This window comes from Mirounga leonina, unplaced genomic scaffold, assembly GCF_011800145.1.
Source record: "Mirounga leonina isolate KUSES-001 unplaced genomic scaffold, KU_Mleo_1.0 Mir_114, whole genome shotgun sequence".
Classification (NCBI taxonomy): domain Eukaryota; kingdom Metazoa; phylum Chordata; class Mammalia; order Carnivora; family Phocidae; genus Mirounga; species Mirounga leonina.
The window spans coordinates 37,377,438-37,397,148 of NW_023270265.1; the positions used below are offsets into that span (position 1 = coordinate 37,377,438).

At 50.5% G+C, this 19,711-nt stretch overlaps 2 protein-coding genes across 5 annotated transcripts in view; one reads left to right on the plus strand and one right to left on the minus strand.

Annotated features, from left to right (window-relative positions):
- HABP2 (hyaluronan binding protein 2) overlaps positions 1 to 5,179 on the plus strand; it is a 32,326-nt gene extending 27,147 nt beyond the window's left edge. The window contains exons 11-13 of the mRNA XM_035029370.1: positions 579 to 713; positions 2,076 to 2,221; positions 4,607 to 5,179. Of these exons, the coding sequence (XP_034885261.1) occupies positions 579 to 713; positions 2,076 to 2,221; positions 4,607 to 4,771 (446 nt within the window). The 3' untranslated portion in view covers positions 4,772 to 5,179. The remainder of the gene's footprint in view (positions 1 to 578; positions 714 to 2,075; positions 2,222 to 4,606) is intronic.
- Positions 5,094 to 19,711, minus strand: part of NRAP (nebulin related anchoring protein) — a 70,783-nt gene continuing 56,165 nt past the window's right edge. For 3 of the 4 annotated variants that reach the window (XM_035029343.1, XM_035029350.1, XM_035029338.1), the window contains exons 36-42: positions 14,363 to 14,467; positions 13,482 to 13,580; positions 11,846 to 11,950; positions 8,434 to 8,541; positions 6,934 to 7,245; positions 6,037 to 6,168; positions 5,094 to 5,453 (exon numbers count right to left, since the gene is read on the minus strand). In XM_035029343.1, coding sequence (XP_034885234.1) covers positions 5,349 to 5,453; positions 6,037 to 6,168; positions 6,934 to 7,245; positions 8,434 to 8,541; positions 11,846 to 11,950; positions 13,482 to 13,580; positions 14,363 to 14,467 — 966 coding nt within the window. In that variant the 3' untranslated portion in view covers positions 5,094 to 5,348. The remainder of the gene's footprint in view (positions 5,454 to 6,036; positions 6,169 to 6,933; positions 7,246 to 8,433; positions 8,542 to 11,845; positions 11,951 to 13,481; positions 13,581 to 14,362; positions 14,468 to 19,711) is intronic. The other variant, XM_035029358.1, reaches the window with a different exon arrangement.

Below are 19,711 nucleotides of genomic sequence, written 5' to 3' on the forward strand. Positions count from 1 at the left end.
TTATCGATAAATGAGGGGAAGAGGTGCTAGCAAGGCTGTATTGTGGAAAGAACTCAGCCTTGAATCTCAGCTCCCTCCCTTACTAGCTGGCTTCACTTCTCCAAGCCTCAGCCCCTCTTCTATAAAATGGATACGCTGGTGTACAACACTCAGCTTCCCGTGTGTTAAGTGACTTGATGTGCATGTGTCCCCATGTACATCTGGCATCTGGTAGGTGCTCGGATGTAGACGCAATGATGTTAAGCTGCCGGCTGCTCAATATGTACTCTAGCTCTCCATTCCTAGGATCTGTCACTCTCTCTCCTTCCTCAGTATCTTTTTTTTCCCTCTTGAAGCCTGTTCTTTAAAAAAATGGACTATAAACGATTTCAAACTCCACTGTTATTTTTTGATATTACACTCAGCCTGAAGTGTGACTCCTCCCCAGTTGGAAGTTAAAAGAATGCAGTAGCCGAGGAGCAAGGCATTCATTTGTTAGGCACTGGGAGTGGGGCTTTGCAATGTCTACCTCCTGATCAAGTTGAAGCTAATGACAGAGAGGATATCATCATTCATTTCCTCTTTCTCTCCTTACCTAGCTTTGCTCAAGCTGAAGCCAGTGGATGGTCACTGTGCTTTGGAATCCAAATATGTGAAGACCGTATGTTTGCCCCATGGTGTTTTCCCCCCTGGGACTGAGTGCCACATCTCTGGCTGGGGTGTGACAGAAACAGGTGAGTCTGGCCATGCATTCTCCTGAGACCCAGGTGAGTTGCATTAACTAGAGAAGAAAGGGGTCAAACTCAACATCCCTTCTGAACTTAGAATCAGTGTTCCATTGAAGGTACATTACAAAAAGGAAGAGATTGCCTTATGGCTAAATCTCTAGATAAATCTCATCACTTCCAAGGAGACTGCCCTGATCTTTCTATTTGTCCCTGTCCCCTACCTTGACTTCCATCAAGCATTGATCCTGTATCCACAGAGATCGCTCTCCTTCCCTTGGTAGACTGGAAAGAGGATAGATTATAAAGAAGATGGGTTTGGCATCAGACAGATTGGTGTTGGGTTCTTGGCTTTGTCACTTGGACAGCTGAGTTTTAGTTTCTCCATAACCACACTTACCTCCTAGGTTTGGAATCATGATAATAGGAGCTGATAGAATTCCATGGAGATATTCACTTAGCCCCTGGTGGGCAGGGTCTGCGTTCATTTATCTGTTTCCCCTAGAGTGCTTCGCTCAGGGGTCTCCACATTGTAGGCATTCTATAAATTTTCTTAAACCAAGCTACTGATTTGTCTCTAGGATGCGGTCTTATCTAAAAAAGTAACCACAGGATCCATTTCCTCATGTGCTGACAAGATTATATTCTCTAACATATGAAATCCAGAGGTGTATTTCAAGTCTTTCTCAAATACTCAAAATAGATCTCTCTTCCCCCCAAATCTTGCCCTTAATAATGGAAAGCAAGAAACACTTTAAATAGACCTGTATTCATGAAGAAAATGAAATGTAATACACAAATCTGTCAGAAGGCTTTTGGGAAAGAAGATTTTAGGTTAATCAGATCTAGGGTTAGCCAGAGGCCAATCTTCATAGGGATCTCCATTGTCATGCACCTAAACCTTTCAATATCACCATGCTGACCAGAGCACATTGAGCAGAACAGAGGATCCTCAGGGGAAGAAATCTCTGCTCTGGGAAGTAGGTAATCTAGAGGAGCAACTGGGGCACTGCATCCATCATTAGGAATCTACTGTGTGCCGGCCCTCTGCTAGGAAATTTAAAAAATGGTTTAAGACACTACCCCTACCCTTCTGACCTGATGGTCTAGCTGGGGAGACGGAAGAGGGAATAAATGATTCTGCTCCACTGTGATAAGCACAGAACAGAAGGTCTATAAAACCATGGGGAAGATTGGAGGCTAAGAGCCTCCATCCTTGAAAGATGAGGCCCCTCTGCCCATCTCCTGGAAAAACCTTCCTTTCTGAGTTCAGACCTGTGGCCATCTTCTTACCAATGCCCCCACCATCTTCTGGTGGGACACATGTCCTCCGGGTCCCCACAGTGGTGACTTCTTTTCTCTACCCCACAGGAGAAGGATCCCGCCAGCTCCTGGATGCCAAGGTCAAGCTGATTGCCAATGCTTTGTGCAACTCCCACCAACTCTATGACCACATGATCGATGACAGCATGATTTGTGCAGGAAACCTTCAGAAGCCTGGGAAAGACTCATGCCAGGTCAGAGATTCCAAATGGCACTTGGAGAAGGAGACATGGGCAGGAGCTTACACTGGGCAGAGGCCAGACTGAGAGCCCCTGGCTGGGAGGCCAGTTCGGAGGCCCACCTGCCATAAAGCTAAGGCACAGGCAGGCATGCTTGTCCTCTGGCAGATTGGCATCCACATCCATCTGGGAGGGTCCAGCATTGTAACTGTAGTGGCCGCTTTGCCTGCCTTGTCTAAGTTAATTCTCATGACACTGGTGAAGGGGATGTCATCATCATAAGTCATAGATGCTTGGAGAAATGATCTTGGCCCATAGTGCCTGGCTGGTTGAGTGGCAGAGCAGAGATTTGCTTCACTGTGTTTAAACGTGAAGATGGTGCTTCTGGCCTCAGTACTGGGCAGCATGGCTGAAAATCCCAACAAGGAGCTATCCAAAGGACCAGTGGCTAGAAGGAGAAAGATGACAGGCCCAGAGAATTCGTAATAGTAACTAAGCATCAGGATCTGTATGTGTGTGCCTGTGTACTTGAGAGAGAGACAGAGACAGAGATGGGGGTGGGGATTCAGCCCTAGCACACTAAGTGGCTGAGTGGTTCCTCAGCCTGCCTGACATCCCCCCCAACCCAGTCTAGGACTTTTGGGGACCCCAAGCCACAGAGGCCTGTGGTGACTCAGAGGCTGCAGGACAGGGAGATGGGGGAGGCTCCATCTACTGGTGCTGAAGTGACATCAAGCCTTTACCCCAAGTCAGAGACCAGGCCCCATGGTCTCTCTCTCTCTGTAAGGGTCACATCTCACAGGAGACGTCCTTCCTAGACTCCCAAGAACACCTAAGTTTAGAATTTTCTGCCCAACGTCCTCATAAATCACCCAACTGTCTTGGAAACCCCAGTGTGGACACACTCAAGCCTCAGCTCCCCCCTCACAAATGGGCCCAACAATGACCTGCCGGCCTCGAGCTGGGGTGGGAAATCACCGTCACTCTCTCTAAGGTTTGTGGCTCTACTGGGACCCTCTGTCCCTTCCCAAGGGGCTGCAGAGATCCACCTCCTCAAAGGAGGGTCGTGGGCTGATGGGTGTGATTTGTCTGAAGCCCCTGGAAGATGAATAAGAAAACAGATCATTCTGTCCTCTAGGTATTTCGAGGGCTTCGCTTGCAGGCTTTGGAAACAGACAGTCACAGGTTTGAATCCTGGTTCTTCCACTTCGTGACTTTTGTCAATCACTGAATTGTTTCGTCAGCTCGGGCTGCTCTAACAAATCCTCATAGACCGGCTTAAACAGCACAGATGTATTTCTCCCAGTTCTGGGGGCTGGCTGTCGAGATCAGGGTGTCAGTGTGGTCAGGCTCGAGGGGGTGCCCTCTCCCGGGTCACAGACAGCCAATTCCTCCTTGTGACCTCACACGGGGGAAAGAGGGAGCTACCTCTGTGGAGTCCCTTTCAGCAGGGCACTAATCCCATGCATGAGGGCCCCACCTCATCTCCTCCCAAACCCCCACCCACTGAGACCGTCACATTGGGGAATTAGGTTTCAACGTCAGTATTTGGGGGGAACACATTCAGTTCATTATACCGAAATAATTCTCCAATCTCGGGTGCCTAATCTGTAATAACGAAATAAGAAATAACGTATGCATAAAATCCTAAGGTGTGGCTAAGATTCAAAGAGACAGTTCGCTGTAAATCCTCTCAGTTGCCGGGTGTGAGCAGTGGGGCGTGGTGAGAGCTGCCCCTTCTCACCATCCTCCTCCTGCCACTTTAGCTGGGGCTCAATATGAACCAGGCACTGTTCTATGTACTTTACAAAGATTAATCTGCACAGGAGCCAGGGCAGGGTTGGGGGAGGTCTGTTGCCCTCCACAGTTCACCATGTGAGAAACTGAGGCCCACTTGGCGAGCATCCACCAACCTGGTTTGGAACCAAGAAGATCTAACCCCATAGACCACGTTGAACATCTAGGCTGTGCTGTCTCTGAGCCCTGTCCTTCCCACCCTGTGTGTGCCCTGCGGGTCCTGGGAGGGTTCTATCCAAACAGGGTACCGCCCCCCCGACCCTGCAGGAATGGGAAGTTGGGGGCCCCTGAGAACTTGCTGTGTGACTACGAGTCATGACTAAGAGTGTGGAAGTAGGGTTGTGACCACAGCACTGGGGTCCAGTCCTGTGGCTTCTCTGCCAAGCCCTCATGGACTCAGGGGCCTATGGTGGTATTCACTTCTCTCCCTTCAGAGCTCTGTGTCTGAGAAGGCTTTAGAAGAGCCCTGCCTCCACTTTCCAGAGAAACTCACTGGGGCGATGTCACCCCATCGCCCCCTGGCATCTCCTCATGGAAGGTGGAGGGTGTCTCTGAATGTATTCTGATTCACAAAGCTGAACTCATGTGTCTTTTTTCCCTTAGGGTGACTCTGGAGGCCCTCTGACCTGTGAGAAGAATGACACCTACTATATCTATGGGATAGTGAGCTGGGGCCTGGAATGTGGGAAGAAGCCAGGAGTCTACACCCAAGTTACCAAATTCCTGAATTGGATCAAAGCCACCATCCAAAAGGAGGGTAGTTTCTAAGGTGTCTTCTGAACCTGAGAGCCCATTGTCCTGACCACCCAGACAAGGCCAGGCCTCATGGGCAGCCCTGGACGCCCTGGGAGCCCCCAGGAGGCCATATAGCCGAGTGTCCATGCTCTGAGCAGAGACAACAGCCACCCAGCCTGGGGCGCCCTGGACCAGCATGTCCACCGCTTTATCAGGCTGCCTCATGGGTAACCCAGCACATGCCAGAATCAACCCAATAGATATTTTGTTGGCTTCCCTTCAAGAAAATCACAGACCACCTTCACCTCAGACATTTGCAAACGTGGGATTTCAGAACAACCAGAGCCAGTGGGAGTCACCTTTACATCTTTATTCCTCATCCCAGACACCCAAGGAACGCAACAGAACTGGCCACCCATGTCCAGGATCAGATGGGGGACCAAAAATACAACATTCTCCGTGGCTTTCTGAGAGTCGTTGTTTTAGTAAAGGTGGTTTGGGGATGGGCTGGTGCATGGCTTTTTCAGCTTGCTCGAAAGGAAGCATGTCTCCGGTGGGCACATTTCCTCCTGAGCCTCTTTCCCAAGAGTCCTGGGTGGATGCTGCTCACTCACAAAGGCAAAGCCTTCCTCCTGTTGACGTGCAGAATCTCAGTGGCATCTGGGTTCACGTCCCCCCTCTGATTATCTGCAGGCTCCACAGCCTCTGGCCCCCCCTGCAGAAATCAAACATACCTCCCTGAGTCAGAATGAAGCTTCCGCCCGGCTCCCACAGGATGAGCTGCCTCAGATGCCCTGGGAGCATTTCAAATGCTCCCCCTCCTCTGCCCTTCCCCTCCTCCACCCTCCCCAAGAGAAAGGATCCTCGAGGCAAGAAGGAGAAAGAAGCAAAGCCAATCTCTCATTTAGACGTGGCGTCTTTCTTCTGAACAAAGTAGTGTTCAAAACCCAGACTGTTGCAGCCAGCGAGTCCCTGACCCTTCCTGCAGATGTAACGAGCTAGCGGTGAGCACAGCCTGGGCGGCCGTGGCCCGTGATTGAAGGGGCCCCGGTAGGCTTGTCTCCGCGCAACTAATGGCTGTGACTTCAGAGAAAACCCTGCAGGAAGTTTAACCCGGGTGTCATCCGCCTGGTCATCTCAGACCCATGAAATTAGGCGCCTTGCTCCAGCTAGCTGCATTTCACACTTCTTTAGAGCCGGCTGACCTTTGGCCAAAAATAAAGTTTGAAAAGAAACAATGAGTTTGCCTTTCCCCCACGGCCTTGCCGGCTGGGGTGGGTTTGCGGCTGGCTACTCACAGAAGCCCCCCGGAGACCCAGGCCCCTCGCCTTGGCCAGTTCCGCCGCCCGCCGAGCCATTTCCACTTTGTAGGAGCCGGGAGGTGTCCAGCCGATACCTCTGGTCAGGTTCAAGTCTGATTTGTACTTGACCTTAGGGGACAGAGGGAAGCAAGAGGAAGAGGTCAGTGGGGTCTGGGGTGGTTTGGCCACAGTGTGGCCTCTGTGGGATGGAGCACATGCCCTTGTCAGTAAAGTCAGGACAAGGGGGGCAAACTCCTCCCCAACAGAGGCTCCCTGGTACGGAGGGCCTGATGTGCTGTGATCTGGGCTGGCATGTCGCTGGGCTTTGCATCTTCCCACTAACAGGAGCCACACTGGGGGCAGAGGGTGGGGAGGATTTGTTCAAGTCTCAGCTCCCACCTCAACTCGCTCTGTGACCTCAGGAAAGCCATTTCCCTTCTCTGGGCTTCAGCTGCCTCCCAGGGAAAGTGCAAGGACTGAGTCAGGTAACTGCTAAGACCTCTCAGAAACAGTATGGCAGAACCATCAAGAGCTTGAGCTCTCACATCAAGCCAAATGGGGTTCATATCCCAGGCCTGCCACCTGTTTGCCGGGTGATCTTGAGTCGGTTCCCTAAGCTCTCCAGGCCTCTGGTTCCTCATCTGTAAAATGGGGCAGGAATGGGCTGCTGTGGGAGCTACATGGCACTATGCTTGGAAAAGCATTTGGCACCGAGCCTGGTCCACAGTAAAGACTCCATAAATTGCAATTATTATTCCTTCTGGCACTGTGGTGTTAGGTCTCCCGGATTCTGTCTCAGCCCAGCTCCCCACCCCCCAAAAGGTCATGTGGGTCACGTGGGATGCGGCGTGATGGCCGAGGCAGCGGAGGAAGGGTCTCAGCCGGGCGGCTCACATCACTCTGCAGCTGGTGGGCCTTCTGCGCGTGCTTCAGGCCCAGCTGCTCGGGGTCGCAGGTGGGCTGGGCCGGGGGCTGCCTGTAGTGCAGGTCGCTGGCTAGCTGCTGGCTCCTCCTGGCCTGGAGGAAGCCGGGCTGGTCTGGGCAGCTGTGGAACTGGGTCCGAGTCCTGGCAAAGTCCTTCTTGTACTCGTTGTCACTCTGCAGTTTGCCGACGCTGAGGAAATGCCTCATCCTGGGGTCGTCGTTGACGCTGCGGTAACCAATCTGCAGGCCCCGGTCCCGCAGGAAGGCCTCTTTATACCGGAACTGCAGGTCAGAGAAGCAGAGGTGGGGCGCGGGGGCCAGCCTCCCCTCCCAGGCCAGCCCACAGGATTCTCAGCCGGAAGTTCAATGACAGGGTAAGAGCACAGCTTTGGATTCAGGTAGGCCTCGGATCTAGATCTCCCTCTGCTACCTTCTAGCTGTGTGGCCTGAGGCCAGTTACTGAGTCTCTCTGAGCCTCAGTTTCCCCTCCTGATAAAATGGGAGAACGAGCCTCCACCCCAGGGGACATGGAGAGGATTCAGCGAGATGGGGGCTGAGCTTCAGGTTCATGCCCACCGAGTGGCGGCTATGGGTATTAAGGCTGCTGTAATGAATAATACAACAGGAAAAGCCTCTCTCAGCAGCCACTCTTCCTTTGATTCTTCCCGGCTTACAGGGGCCCCATCCAGGGTTCCTCAAACCATCTCTAGGGAAGGATCAGATTAATTTTGTTTTGCTTTTTAAATTTCCAATCCATCAAAGTCCCATAGGTGGTTCTACTGCATCTGATTAGTATGTAGTGGTAACACCCAAACCAGCCCTGCTCCAGACGAGTCCACTGGGCACAGGCTTTGTTGTCACAACGGCTAGTTGCTAAAAATGTTTCTAAATGCCTGTTCTTGATTTCTGGACTGATTGTGGGCAGATACAAGGTATTCATGAGTGATCCATGATCTACCTTCTTCTTCCATAAAAATGGCTGCCATGTTTTGAACACCTGTTATTTGCACAACAATGTAAACCATTTTGTTTTCAGTCCTCCATTGATCCTAGGAGATGAAAATTATATCCCTATTTCACAGATGTAGAAATCTGCATTCAGAGGATGTAAGCAACTTGCCCAACACCACATGGCCGCGTCCTAAGTGACTGAGCCAGGATTTGGACTCAAAAGCAATCTGAGGAAAAAGCTCAATCTCTTTCTACCCTGTCACGCTGCACTTCATCCCTTTATTGTGGATCGACACATCAGTCAAATGTTAGTTCACTTCTAGGTACACATATGTCAACTTTTAAGAGTGTCCTCCCCAATCTGAAATTTCTGGCTAAGGTTCTAGAAAATAAGGCCTATTTTTAATTTCATTTGAAATACTTGTTCAGTTTGGGTTCCTGGTGGTTTGCTTTTCAACAGAACTGGGAAAAGCAGTCAAACCCACAAGTGAGAGAGGGAGTGAGAGCCTGAGGTCTTACATCACTGGCGATCTCCCTGGACGCCCGGGCGGTCTGGAATGGGATGGCATCCAGCCTGAAGTCATAGCCGCCAGCCCGGGTCTGTTCCCAAGAGTTTCTGTAGGCTTTCTAGATGGGGAAAACAGAGAAATGAGTGAGCAGGGAGTGAGAACTCCACACCTGGCATGTTGTTAGTTCTGAGCAGGAATGAACACATACCCTCCGCCCTGCAGGTGTCCAAGGACAGAGCCATGGCCCCACATCTGTCCCGAGGACCTCCCCAAGCTCTGGGACTGATGGGGCTGGCCACAAAGGGCTCAGCTCTAAGCTCCTGGCCTGAGCATCAGACCCTGCTCTGATGGGCCTGTGGTCTATGAGTCTGGCTCCTTTGCTATATCCTGTTGGGACCAGCGGCCACCCCCCACTCCTTCCTGTCTTTGCATTCGCTTTCAGTGCCTTGGGTTTGCAGCTTCTAGATGCCAGAACTTGAAGTTCAAGAACTCTGCTTCTTCCCTCATGCTGAGAGCACTCTTCCTTGGGTCCTGGCACCCATGAATTTGTTAGCTCCAACGACGCCCCAGGGGCCCCTCGGCTACTTCTAAAGCTGTGTCACACCAGCACTATGAAGCGAGCCGCCTCCCATAGGCACACCCCTGGTGCCCACACGGAGGGAAGAGCCTTCACCTGAATTAAATTGATTGCCAAGAACCTGACTGAGTTCCTGACCCATGTATTTCACATCTTCCTCTTTCATTTTTTCCCTTTTGAAGGTGTTCTCGCACAGCCTCCAGGAGTCTGTAATCACATCCTCTTGGTCCTCAGGTAGACCCACATACCCGAGAGAGCATCAAAATCTCCCAGGCCTTCATGTAGCTAATATTTTTTTTTTCAGCATAAGGGAATGGCTCCATGAAAGGAGGCATCTGGAGATCCCAGTGGAGGGCTGTCCTTTATCCAGCCACAGAGAAGGGACACAGCGGGTGAGGCACATCGGCAGCAGACGACAAAGTGACAGCCCCAGACCGAGTCGGCGGCTCACTCACTCCAAGAGCCACAGCAGGTCAGGAGGCCCCGGAAGAACCTTGCTTTTGTCACTTGGAAACAGAGGTCATGGCCGAGGCCCCGTTCTACAGGGCATTGAGGGGACTAAGCAAAGGAGGGATGGCAGATAAAAAAGCAAAGTGCCTCGCACCACCGCGCAACTGGGCCTGGAAGCAGAGGGGCCTACGAGAAGGAGTCAGGCACGGCAGAGCTCCACATTGTTACGTACTGCCATCCATCACCTTCACCTTCATCATTGCCTCCAACTCCAACATCCAATGCCACCAACCACGAGCCAAATACCTGCTGTGTTCAGGGGCCTAGAAATACAGAGTCAATAATCGTTGGAGTAATGGCCTAATTGATGGGTCACAAATGGCCCCAAGGATTCCATTTACTGGGTCACCACTGAGTGGAACAGGCAGGACAGAGGGATCGGTAGATGGGGAGAAACATTCAGATAATGACAGAGCAACCATCACCTTCAGCATTACGCTCCCTGATATGGTGGCCCCACAAATAACAGTATATACAGCAAATAGAGTCCAAGCCCTTAGCATCCCCTGGGAAGGGGACAGTTGGCCCCTTCCTACGAAGGGCCTCCACACTGGATCTGGGCTAGGTAAGGGCGCCAAACTTTCCTCAGCACCAAACTCCGATGTCACCCCACTCTGGGGTCCAATGCACCCCAGCTTCCGAGCCTCTACGACGGAGGGTCACCTAGCGAGCGTGGCTGAAATTGGGGTTCTCTCCAAGGCGCCGGCTCCCCTTTCTCCCATTCCTTCTCCCTGTATACTATTTGCTTGATTGTGATCACTTCCTCCCTGAGTTTTTTTTATTCTGTTGAGGTTTCTGCCTTGCCACTGGGAGCCTTTAGATTCCGTAGGCTCTTTGATTTGGAACCCTGGGCGTTCCTCTTCTTTATCACAGTGGGTGCAGTTTTGTCCTCATCCTCACACATTAGAGTCATTTGATTTTTAGTTATTTCGGCTGCCTTACACATCTCAATGGCTTTCTTTGCCCAGGAAGGTCACTTTCCCTCCACATCTTCCTCACAGAGCACTTGATCCAATTGTGTGCATTCTCCACGCCCCCGAAGAAGTGCTCTTTCAAAAGAGGTTCATGAGTTCTCCATATCCGCATGCCCCGGCGGCTAATTTCAGCTCTGGGACTCTGCAGACTGGCGTCCCTCGTGAGCCAAAAGATGCTCTGTCACCAGCCCGGGGTGGCTGTCCTCCTTCAGCCGGGCCCCAAATGGACTGGCAGCTTTACCCCAGTCTTCAGGGCTCTGAGCCTCCAATCATACGGCCCATGGAGGCCCGGCCTTACCCCATCCTCGAAGCACTAATACGATGGATGTTTTGTCCCAGCTCTGTTGAGGGGGAGGTCCTGCTTCCCCCAGATGGAGGTCAGCCCACCCGAGCTGCTCTTCTAAAATTATCGCCTGCACATCCCTCAAAAGCCTCAAATGGTCATAATAACTCATATTTACAAAGCACCATCGCATTCACTGCGTGGGATCCCACAGGGCTTTACAAACGCAACAAACTAATACACACGCTAACTAGAAGGCGCCTCTTGCCAACCCCTGCGAGGCGGCCACCTCTGGGGTGCGCGGGAGCAGCTGCTGATCTGCACGGAGCCCCAGGATACAATGGCCAGGCCAGGGAGGGAAGAATGGCCGGACTCTGGGAGGCCCCGCGCGGCCCCAGGCCGACACACTCAGCCTGTGTGATTCTGATCTGACAGCAGCTTTTGATTCTGCCGCCTGCCTACCTGTTATCCCTGGATCACAGCTTTGCTGGCCGAGCGGCAGCCTATTCTATTACAACCAGGGGCCTCCAACCCCCGCTAACAACAAGCCCGGGTTTAGGAAACAGCATCTTGGTTATGCACGCAAAGGGCAGACATCTAAGGGAAAAAGAAGTGTGGAGGCCACTGCCTCACGCACAAAGGAGCCGCTCGTGTTTGTACCCGGTGGATGACAATTGTGCGGCGAGAAAGTGCCACCGTGCCTCCAAAGTCACCCTGCTCTGGGGACTGAGGAGACGTGTCCAGGAAAGAAACGGAGCAGGTGTCTACACCTGCCAGGGCAGGGGGAGCACCTGACTGCGGTCTTGGCCGTCACGCCCAGAAACAGAATTTTCAAGCCGGAAGGAACCACAGGCATTGGTCCGCCCAGCTCCATCCCATTTTCCAGTTGGGGAAACTGAGGCCCAGCGAGGGAAGTGGCTCAGAGTCCCACATGCGGTCTGTCTCACTCTCGGCCCTGCGTTCTTCTCGTCTCAAGCCCTCCTTCCTGGGACTTTTCTCCCCCCGACAAATACAGTCCAGTCTGGGTGTAGATACAGTTGCAGGAGGTGCGCGCCACACAAAGCATCACTTCACTTACGTCACTCAGATGCAGCGCGTTGAGCCGGGCTCTGGCGAAATCGGGGTGGTCAGGGATCGGTGTGTATCTGTGCAGGGATTCCACATCCCCCAACCTGTACAGACGCTGTGGGGGAGACAGGCCCCCGGTAAATGCAGAACGGGGGCTGGCTGAGGTTATGGTGAGAAGCAGGGTGCCCCTCCCCACCGGGTGCCCGCCGTGGGAGCAGAACCCAGCCCTGAACCCGGAGAGCATCCCTCCAGAACCCACCATCTGACAGAGGGGGCCCACATGCCCAGAGTCAGGCAGGGTTGGCTGGTGGTAAGGAGACCCCGTTTAAAATATTTATCAAGATCTGCTCCAGGGCTCCTGGGTGGCTCAGTTGGTTAAGCGACTGCCTTCGGCTCAGGTCATGATCCTGGAGTCCCTGGATCGAGTCCCGCATCGGGCTCCCTGCTCGGCAGGGAGTCTGCTTCTCCCTCTGACCCTCCCCCCTCTCATGTGCTCTCTCTCATTCTCTCTCTCTCAAATAAATAAATAGAATCTTTAAAAAAAAAAAAGATCTGCTCCAAATGCGCCCCAAACCAACATCCCGGCTGGCCACACCTGTGTGGTTTTACAAACAGTATAAGGTGTGGGGCTCTTTCAAAAATCTTTGCAATTGAGCATTGTTCAAGCTTTCTACTAGTACCGAGATGTCTTAATGCCCTTATTGCTTGATGTGAATAGGAATAATAAAAAGACACAACCGCTAATAAGTCTTTTTTTTTAACCCTAAAAGGACTTCATATGTTTTCAGAAAATTAAAGTTTTCAGAGTCTACCTGGGTCCCAGGAAGACACAATTTTAAAACTCAAGCTTTCTCTTAGTTGCTATTTTGAGAGCAGAGATCTAAGAGTTGCAAAGAATTTTAGGAAGGGATGGAGTCTCATCTACTTTTAGAGAGGAAAATATAGTATTGAATATTCTGATCCTTTTCCAAATTCAATTTGGGCTTCGCAAATGTGAACCTGTCGGTATATTTGGACTCTGTATGACCAGGGGTCGGCTTTGTCACTGTGTGTGCAAAATCAAATCCCTTGACGAGGTCAGAGAAAAAATATTTAACTTCCTATACTTCGAAATAAATATAAGAGAGAAGAAATGAGGCTAAATCATACAGAGAGAGTAGAAGCAGAAAAAAGCTTTTAATATAGTTGTTCTTTTTTTTTTTCTAACTGGGTTATGTTCAGCTTTTAATTCCATTACCATCTATCAATAATTAAGATGTATCTCATCTACTGTTTAGTAAAAGATCATCAATAATACGCAGTATTAATATTGTTACAATTATGAATCAAACCATAATATAATTATGAACCAAACCATAATAACCAACCATAAATTGAGGACTTACTACATTCCCCATACTTGCTAAAAGCTTCACATACATTTATTTATTTAATTCTCATTTAACTCACTTAATCTTATGAAATGGCACTATCATTGCCCTCCTTTCAAATAAGGGAATGGAGGTTAGGAGAGAGCAAGTAACTGGCCCTTAATCACCCAGGTAGTAGGCATCTAACCCAAGCTCGTGCTCTTAAGCACTGAGTACTGAGCAGCACTACCCACTCCTGGGCACCCACCCCTGGGTTGGTGATGAAAACATACCCACCTCATTGCAGTGCATGTAGCTGTTCTTGGCATGAACCAGGTCTGGGGAGTCAACCACTGTGGTGAACTTGATACTGTCTGGTTTCTTGCGGTATTTGGTCTGTAAGAGAAAGACACAGATTCCCACGAAACAGCTGAATACCGTGCATTTTTCTGAATGCAGCTTCACCCGACCTACTCAGTACCAGGTGTGCTAATGATACTACTGGAAAACAAGTCTCTCTTCTTGGTGGGTACTTCACAGGGCTCCGAGCTGCTTCTGTGATAAGGAGTATTTTACAAATATTCACTCGCCTGCACTATTCCAAGGCATATCACAATAAAGGAATTCAGTAGAGGGAAGGACTCAGCATCAATGTCCTTAGACCCTGTCCAAGTAAGTCTGGCTACTAAGAAATGGAAGAAGGCAGCACCACCCTGGAGGAGATTCTTCCCCAGGGCAGAATCTCCAGGCCACCAATATGGTGGGCAGTTCGGTAAAGGTAACCATCCCTCTGCAATGTGTAATGCCATCTGAAATCAGAAAACCCCAGACACTGGACACTCTGCGTAAACTCTGTAGGTGGATGGCAAAATTCTGCCCCCAAGAAAACAATGGGCCAGCTTAGCTCATAACGACCTGATGTGCCAACTGAGAATCTTCTAGTGCATCATCTGTCTCTCATTGCCCAGTCTGGAACATGACTTTAACTCCCCAGCAAGTGAACTCATTTGGAGGGAAATCTTGTTTTGTCTTATGACTGGGTTGCAAAAGACCAGGAAAAATGGTGGGGGTCCAGTGGCCATGGGGCCCTCTTGGGGTTTCCATCCCATAAGCAGTTTCCCTCTTCAGGAGGAAATAAATACCAGGTTGCATTTATGACAGAGTTGGGTGAGTGGTACCTCGCTGATGAGTTCTCCAGCCTTCTTTGCACTCTCCAGCTGTGGGGAGCTCAGTGTCTGCCATCCTGTCCCCTTCATGCCCATCAGGTCTGACTTGTAACGAAACTGTGGAAAGAAGATCATTGGTTTTTACCAACAGAGTGCCAGTGACTGTTGGGTTATTTCAAGGTGCTTGATTTGTAATAGCATTTGTATTCATCTTCACCGTAACATGTCATCGTCTTCATTTGGAGAGCACTGTGCATATCGTTAAGTCGAACTGTGTGAATTTGTGCACTCCGCCAGGAATTAAATAATGGATCGTGCAGAAGATCCAAGCAGGCCCCACCTGTGAATGGGCAGGGTTAGAAGCCAAGGTAATGGAGGCACACGATCGCTTAAAGAGTGGAGATCTACACCCAAGCCCAGGCATCAGCCTGGATTATTCTGTTTCCTTCTGGCAGTGAGGCGACTACCTGCCTGCCTGCCTAAATAGAACAGTTTTACCCACCTTCAGGTGATCAAAGGGCCCAGAGTTCTGGGTCAGACTGGCTGGGGCTCAGAGCAAATTGCTTCACCAAAATGTGACTCAGTTTCTCTCTGTGATAGCTGAAGGTCATGACAACCCTTCTGTTCTCATGAGAACACCTGAGAGGCCTTGGGAGCAAAGGTCACTTCATGCGTTGGATCTGGTTTTGTCTGGTGGCGGGGGGTGTGGGGTGGGAGCAAGGGGGCAGAGACAATGTCAGCAGGACTCTAAGAACCACACACACTTAGATACAACCAGCCTACAGCATGTGAGCCATTTTAACTTTTTTGTGCCTGGATTTACCTCCCCTTCCCACTGTTGGCTCAGGATTTGCTTATATCACAAAGATGGGCTGGGCCTTATGCATTTTCTTCATTTTAAGGACTCAGAAGATGAGAACTGGAGCAGCATTCCTGGGAGAAAATCCTAAGCAGTGAGTAGGACAATGGGTCTGATTAGGAGTCTCCTAAAACGTTAAATCTTATTACCATTCCACGATCTGCCCACCATTACCTAGGACGAGACAGTCACAGGAATGCTTTTCTTCTTCTCTTTATGGAAATGAGGCATTTTTAAGGGTGGAAAAGGACTCGCTAAGGAAATCTAAAATCTGGATCTAAACGAAGTTGATAGCGTTTCTCTAATTTAGATATAAGCTCTGCTGTAACGCAAAATATCACTCCAGAAACCAGTCTTCTGGCCTTTTTAGTTTCCTTTCATTTCAGGATTCACAGCGTCCCTCACAGCTGGCCTCAAAGAGGGTCCGTTTCTGATCTACTGTCTGCTGGTTAATGCCCCTGTGCAAATTCCACTCTGCCTTCCGACTGGTGAAGGGAGGCGTCACTCAGGTTCAGGAGCAGGTTTCAAAACCCCATGTCAGTAAGATTGCTTTGTATGCCGCGATCTTTCGGTCTACACCGGCAAAGCTTTTGCCTTCCACTCTGATAAAGAACAGAGAAAATTGGATAAATTTCTAAGTTAGAGAGAATAATCCTACAGGGCCTCTTCACAGCCGGGCCTTGCTCCTTTCATACGCAAGATGAAGTGGGGAGCACTCTTTCAACTTGCCTTTTGTTGAGCTGAACAGTACAATCGCAGGGAAGTCAGAAAGCAAGATGCAGGTTCCCCAAAGATCTGACTGGGCCTCAGACTCTCTTATAAATGGATTGTCTCTTGATATTTCAGCTCCCAGGCCAGGCTTGACTATTCACGCAGACCCTAAAAACAACACACCTGCCCCGGACTTCATGATGAAAGAGGGGGAGAGAGGAGGGGAGCCGAGAAGATCAGCTACCCAAAGATGGTTTTGAAGAAGGATTCTAAGATAATAAGAGACCTCTCGTGCTGCCCAACCGCACCTGGCTTCCCCAGATGGCAGTCTTGTTGCTTTCCCTTGCACGGATTATGACCTGGAGGCCACCTTCAGATTCATACGTGGGGTTTCCTGGCACCCCTGTTTTGGAGTACAGGCTGCAGGTTTGGGCCCCCAATTTCCACCAGTGTCAACAACTGGACCCAGAGGAGACCAGGGGAGGAGGTATATTTGTCCTATTAATGAGAATCTTTATAATCGCCCTCTTGCAGAGGGTGTGGTTTGCTTTAGACTCATCTCATGCAGGGTTCACGCCACGCTGCAAAGGCGGGGTTCCTATACCTGTCTGCAGAACAATGGTGGTGTTCAAGGGACTGTTCAGATTCTCTGAAGAGCCATGGGCAGCTGTCCTCTGGGTGTACCAGACAGACGGTCCTTAAGAGAACCCTTAGGAGCCAGAGCACCTGGGTTCCTAATCCAGCCACCGGGGGGAGCCAAAGAGCACCAAACCAGGAGTCCAGAGACCAGAGCCCAGCTTCGCCTCTGACTTGCGGTGGGGTCTAGAGCAAGTCATTTCCCCGCCAGCCTGTGACCCTGGGCAAGTTACTTAAGATCATAGGTGCTTTAAGGGCGCCTGGGTGGCTCAGTTGGTTAAGCGACTACCTTTGGCTCAGGTCATGATCCCTGAGTCCTGGGATCGAGTCCTGCAACGGGCTCCCTGCTCAGCAGGGAGTCTGCTCCTCCCTCTGACCCTACCCCTTCTTGTGCTCTCACTCTCACTCTCTCAAATAAAGAAAATAAAATATTTTTTTTAAAAAAGATCATAGGTGCTTTAGTCGCCACATCTATAAAACTGGGAGTCATGTCAGTATGTACCTAGATACTAAATGAGATAGTTGGTGCAAAATATTGAAGCAAATGCCTGGTCCAGAATAAACATTCCATACATTAATAGCTATTGTTATTGTTCTTGTTTCTGATGGGGAAACGGAGGCTCAGAGAGCTTACGGAGTCTACCCAAGGTCATGCAGCTGTAAAATGTGGGGTCAGGGCTGTCCCCTTGACAGTCCCTGCAGGTGCTTTTCAGGACTCCCCACAGCCCCTGTGCAAGATCATGGCCATTCACGGTAGAGCATTCCTGGGCAGAGTGTTGTGTCTCAGATATGTCCCAGAGGCAAGCACAACCCATGCATGGCTTGAGCGATCACAGCTTGAGACCTTTGCCCTAGGGGTGAGCACCTCTTGGCTTCCTCCAGCCCAACCCACAGCTTTCTTTCTGGCCTGGGTAGGAGAGGGCGGGAGAAGCAGCTGCAGGCCAAGGGTGCTATTTCCCACAGCCTCTGCCGAATAGAGTGAACACACGTGGAGCCTTTGTTCCTTTTTCTATACAACATAACCACATGAAATTAGATTTTCAATAACAACCACAAGAAAACTGAAGCCTCAGAACCAGCCAGACGTTATGGGGCGTCCTCTGTTCATAGCATCTTGGAATCCACACCCCCCAAATTAACAAACTTCAAGTCTATAAAGCAATGCATGAAGCACAATATGGTGATTTAAAAAATTAAGCAACAGTTTCTCAGCATTCAAAATATTAATACATATCCTATCCCATAAAATGTCCATTTCAGAGTGCCAACCACCATTTCTTAGAAAGTCCTCTTCTTTTTAGATTGTTCTTCCTACTTGTTTTAGTGCTAAAATATGCTTTCTTTTCAGAAAAAAAAAAAAAAACTGTGATATAAATGGTAGCTTGAGGTAGTATTTAGTTTTTATTTCCTCACTTAGTAAAAAAAAAAAAACCTGATAATATATTGACAGCACCATCTTATAAACATCTATCCACAAACGCTGAAATCTGAGGTCACCAATCAAATCAACCCTCTTTGCTCTTCTGTTGGATGGATGGAGGCCTAGAAAGTGAAGGGACAGCTCGAGGACACACACCCAGTATGTGACAAAGTGGGGCTTCCAAAGAACATCTTCGGGCTCCTGGCCCAGCTCCCCCTCGCCTCTTCCAGATGACCTGTGTATCTTGCTCTGGGGTCTGCCCCACCCCAGAGGTTTCTTTCCCCCTTCCCCTCCCAGGAACAGCCCTCTGACCAGAGGGTCAGGCCATGAGCTATTCTTGCAGGTGGCAGGCTGGCCATCTAGCAAATGGAAGGCCTTTCCAGTGGAACAAGGGCGAGCACCTTGGTAACTACATCCTCTGTATGGGGCCCAATGAGGTCCCCCTGCTCCACACTCGACTTACTCATGAACCCTGTGATGTTGTTCTTCCAGCAAATTGTGATGAATAATTAGGTGATCATTAAACCACGACCACACTGACTCATAAGGAACCCCAACTTATGTGTTTATAATATTCTGCCTGTGCCATATAATTCAACCTAAGAGCAGTCGCCGCCCTCAAGACAACCAGAATCGACAGGCTTGGTGTAGAGAACAATCCAAATAGCCAACTCTTACTGGCATGTTTCTATGGACCACGCACCACGCTGGGTGCTTCATGTAGACCAGTCCTCAACTGCCAGCTGGGTGCAATGCTGTCCCCCAGGTACATATGGCCACATTTAGAGACATTTTGATGGTCGCCCCGGGAGAGGGCGGCACCATTGGCATCTCCTGGGTAGAGGCCAGGGAGGCTTGCAAGGCACAGGGCGGGTCCAGCCCCGGACATCCAGGGCGCTGGAGCTGAGAAACCCCGATACGGATGGGAAGGGTTAATGTGACAACAGTCCCATGGGCTGTGCTCTAAAGTGAGAGTTCCTTCCTCGTGGGGCTGCTCGGAGGCCTGCAGAGACAATGTGTGCAAGACCTCGTGGCACAGCGACGGCGCACAGCACGTGCTTCATACGTGCTGACCACGCCCACACTGTCGTAGTTAGCACGTCCGGGTAGAGGAAGCTGAGGAGTGGAGGGGGATGGGACTGACTCCTGCATGTGTGGGAGGGGCTCCCCACCAACCTGCTTGGTGCCCTTGCCTGGGTGAGGACCTCTCCCTTCTGAGTCTGTGTCTACACCAGGGTTGTAGGAAGCATGACTCCACTTCCTTGAGCTCCCTTCCCAAAAGCAAGATGGGTGAGATCGTGGGTTCTGGGACCAGTGCTGCCTGGGTGTCTCCTGCATGACCTCGTCTGTAAAAGATGGGTCACCACTGTCCCCACCTCATAGCATTATAGCAAGAGGGACAGTAATGACAGTCGGTCAGCGTCAGCCATGATTGGATCTACTGTTTTCTGGTCATGACCTTCACCCTGCTGCACAGCATCCAGCCCGCAAGCTCTCTCAGACCCCACTCCGGATCACGTCCTCCTCACTCACCCACTCAAATAAGCTGAGGCTCCTCCAGCTCAGGGACTTGGCCTTTGGATTTGCTATTCTGTTGGCTGGAGTGCTCTCCCCTTCCCTCATCAACTTTGGTCTTTGCTCAAATGTCTTTTCAGTGGCAACTGCCCGGACCCCACCCCCAATTTAAGATTGCACATGTGCAGGTCCACACACACCTTCACACCTCCCCACTGCC